The 2,426-nt window shown below is 43.3% G+C and overlaps 1 protein-coding gene across 1 annotated transcript; it reads left to right on the top strand.

Moving 5' to 3' along the window:
* Positions 1-461: 461 nt before the first annotated feature.
* LOC148018695 (uncharacterized) lies at positions 462-1,211 on the top strand. Its single transcript, XM_087701049.1, has 2 exons — positions 462-598; positions 772-1,211. The coding sequence occupies exons 1-2, from the start codon at positions 520-522 to the stop codon at positions 1,131-1,133; spliced, it is 441 nt and encodes a 146-aa protein (XP_087557175.1). The 5' UTR covers positions 462-519; the 3' UTR covers positions 1,134-1,211.
* Positions 1,212-2,426: the final 1,215 nt, after the last annotated feature.

Below are 2,426 nucleotides of genomic sequence, written 5' to 3'. Positions count from 1 at the left end.
GGTCTCTATCGTAAATTTAGCTACAAATGAAAGGAAAGAATAGAGGAGAACAATAGCCTACGATAAGACTAGTTGGATATAAAATATGACACTCAAGCTTCTATATAGATTATCTGACTTTCATAAGTTATACTGAGATCTTCTAGTACCTACAATTATGAAGGATAGTTGCGAACCTCGGAGGTAAGTTAGATGTTTGTTTGAGGAATATTCTTGTAGATTTCCCCGGAAATTCTTTACAAACATCTTTCTTAACTATTAGGGGAGAACTGATGTGTGTTTTAGCAAATATCTCAAATTTCCTAGGATCAAAATATCTGAAATTATTATCATCGATGATGCTGGCGCGAATTGAAGTAGGGCGCTAGCAGATGCGGGTCGAGAGTCTCCAATTGCCACTAGCCTCTATATATAGGACGCCAATAGGCCAAGTACAATTATTGCTGAATTTCTGCATTCTGAGCTAAGGAGGTCGCCTGCCAATAGTCTTCATCACCTCTGCCTTCATCGCCCGCCAATATGTCCACGACCCTTGCGTTTGTGACGATCCTGATCGCGCTACTTGCTGTTGCCGGGCTCACAGATGGAGCTCCGCGAGGTAACGTGACTCTCTCTCTCTCTCTCTCTTGTGGGTGTGTCTTGTGGGTGCGTAGTACTGCAGGTGCATCGTTTACGATCTTGGCTTGCATTCAACACGTCGTATATTATTTTGCGTTCCTTCTATTATTAATGTATTTTGCGTTGGTATGATCATGTACACATTATATGCAGATATGGACGTGGAGCATGACCCGAAGGTTGAGCAGCTGGAGGTGCTGGCGGACGACCTGCACTGCCGATGCCCTTTGTTCCAGAGATCTTGCAGCAAACCTACGCCTTTCCGATTCACACCCCAACCGGCTGCGTTTGATACGCTCGGCATTGGTCCAGAAATATTCCACCACCTCCACCCTACTGCGCCCGCAGCTGCACCTAGTACAGGCACTGTGCTAACGAAGCGTAATAGTCCAGTACAGTATAATGGCATCGGCCTCCGCATGACGCATCCCTGCCATTGCCCTTTGGTCCAGAAGTATTGCAGGAACCTGGACCCTGCAGCCACTGCCCCAGCACCGGCCTCGCACAGTACGTAATCCTACAACACCCAGGCTGGCTAATACAGTGCACACAAGTTTTGGTGATGAGCTTGCTGCCTGTATCTGCCGACTAATTGCCCTTAAGAAGTTTTGGTGATTTGTATTGGATGGCTATCACTTTGTATTGGACATCCTCAGCACCTTTTGAAATCGCAAGCCGTGTTTTTCCATCGTCCTCTGTCTGTCCGTGTATTCTCAAGAAGGCGTTTCATTCTGCCAAACACAAATTTGACAAGTTTTGTTTGAAGCACAAATTGGGGACCAAAGTGTGGTGATGGTAGTCATAGCTGCATGTGTACTCGTGTAGTATTATTGATTCTTCAAAAGATTCCAAATATGAATGATCTCTAGTATTTGCAACCATTGCCTACCTTGGATAAGTGGAAAACATATAGTATAAGCCAGCTTATAATATGCGCACAAATTATAGTGAATCCTCTAGTCCTTTTATGAAAATGTGACTTAAGCAACACTCAAGCTCGGCACCACTACACACTTTATCTTGTCAATGCAATGCACTATAAGATATAGACCTTATAGCGACGTTTAAAGCGACAAAAATACAAACAACAAAATTTGCCCCCGTCGTTGCAAAAAGCGTCGTTATTGACGATGCCATAGAATCGTCGCTATATGTGTCACATATAGCGACTCATATAGCGACGATTGCGGAGTATTTGTGACGCTCATAGCGACGCCAATAGTGACGCGTGCAGTAAATTTGCGATGCAAATAGCGACGGTAACAGAGAAATTTTTTTTTTGTGTGTGCTGTATGAGAGCCATACAAAATAGTTTCTGCACTGCTGCATACAAAGCGTTTACAAACAAAAAGAATGTATACTGAAATCATAAAACTGATACATGAAATAAATACATGATATCGCATAAAATGCGATTGGTACAATCATGAAACGATATCACTAATACATAGAAAATGTCTACATAGATCGGGCGACTAAAAAATAAAGGTGTGTGAGCTCTAAGGATCCAAGGGCGAGCTACAAATCCTCGCCCCTCGAAAGCTCGTCCCGCTGCAAAGGAGCATCCAACGGATTCTGCAGAAAAAGAAACAACATATCAATCCACCATACAATAATGCATTCAAATATCTCATGGTAACTACGGACAAGAAAGATGAGTGACTTACATGGCCGTCGCGTCTATACAATCGGTCGATTAATGCCCTGAAACCGTGCCTCTCTGCATATCGAGTCTCAAGGCCTTGCGAATCGCGATTTGTAACGGAGTGCTGCAAAGAAAACAAAATGCTAACTGTTAGAAACATGAT

The sequence above is a fragment of the Lygodium microphyllum genome, chromosome 20, assembly GCF_053477565.2.
Source record: "Lygodium microphyllum isolate KBCC chromosome 20, Lygodium_microphyllum_v1.1.10, whole genome shotgun sequence".
NCBI classification, from domain to species: Eukaryota; Viridiplantae; Streptophyta; class Polypodiopsida; order Schizaeales; family Lygodiaceae; genus Lygodium; species Lygodium microphyllum.
This window is presented reverse-complemented; position numbering and strand designations above follow the sequence as displayed.

Excerpts from the sequence above, each read along its gene's own strand:
- LOC148018695 (XM_087701049.1), top strand. The coding sequence starts at position 520 with ATGTCCACGACCCTTGCGTTTGTGACGATCCTGATCGCGCTACTTGCT. Across the intron at positions 599-771 it reads CACAGATGGAGCTCCGCGAG|ATATGGACGTGGAGCATGAC; the intron begins GTAACGTGACTC and ends CATTATATGCAG.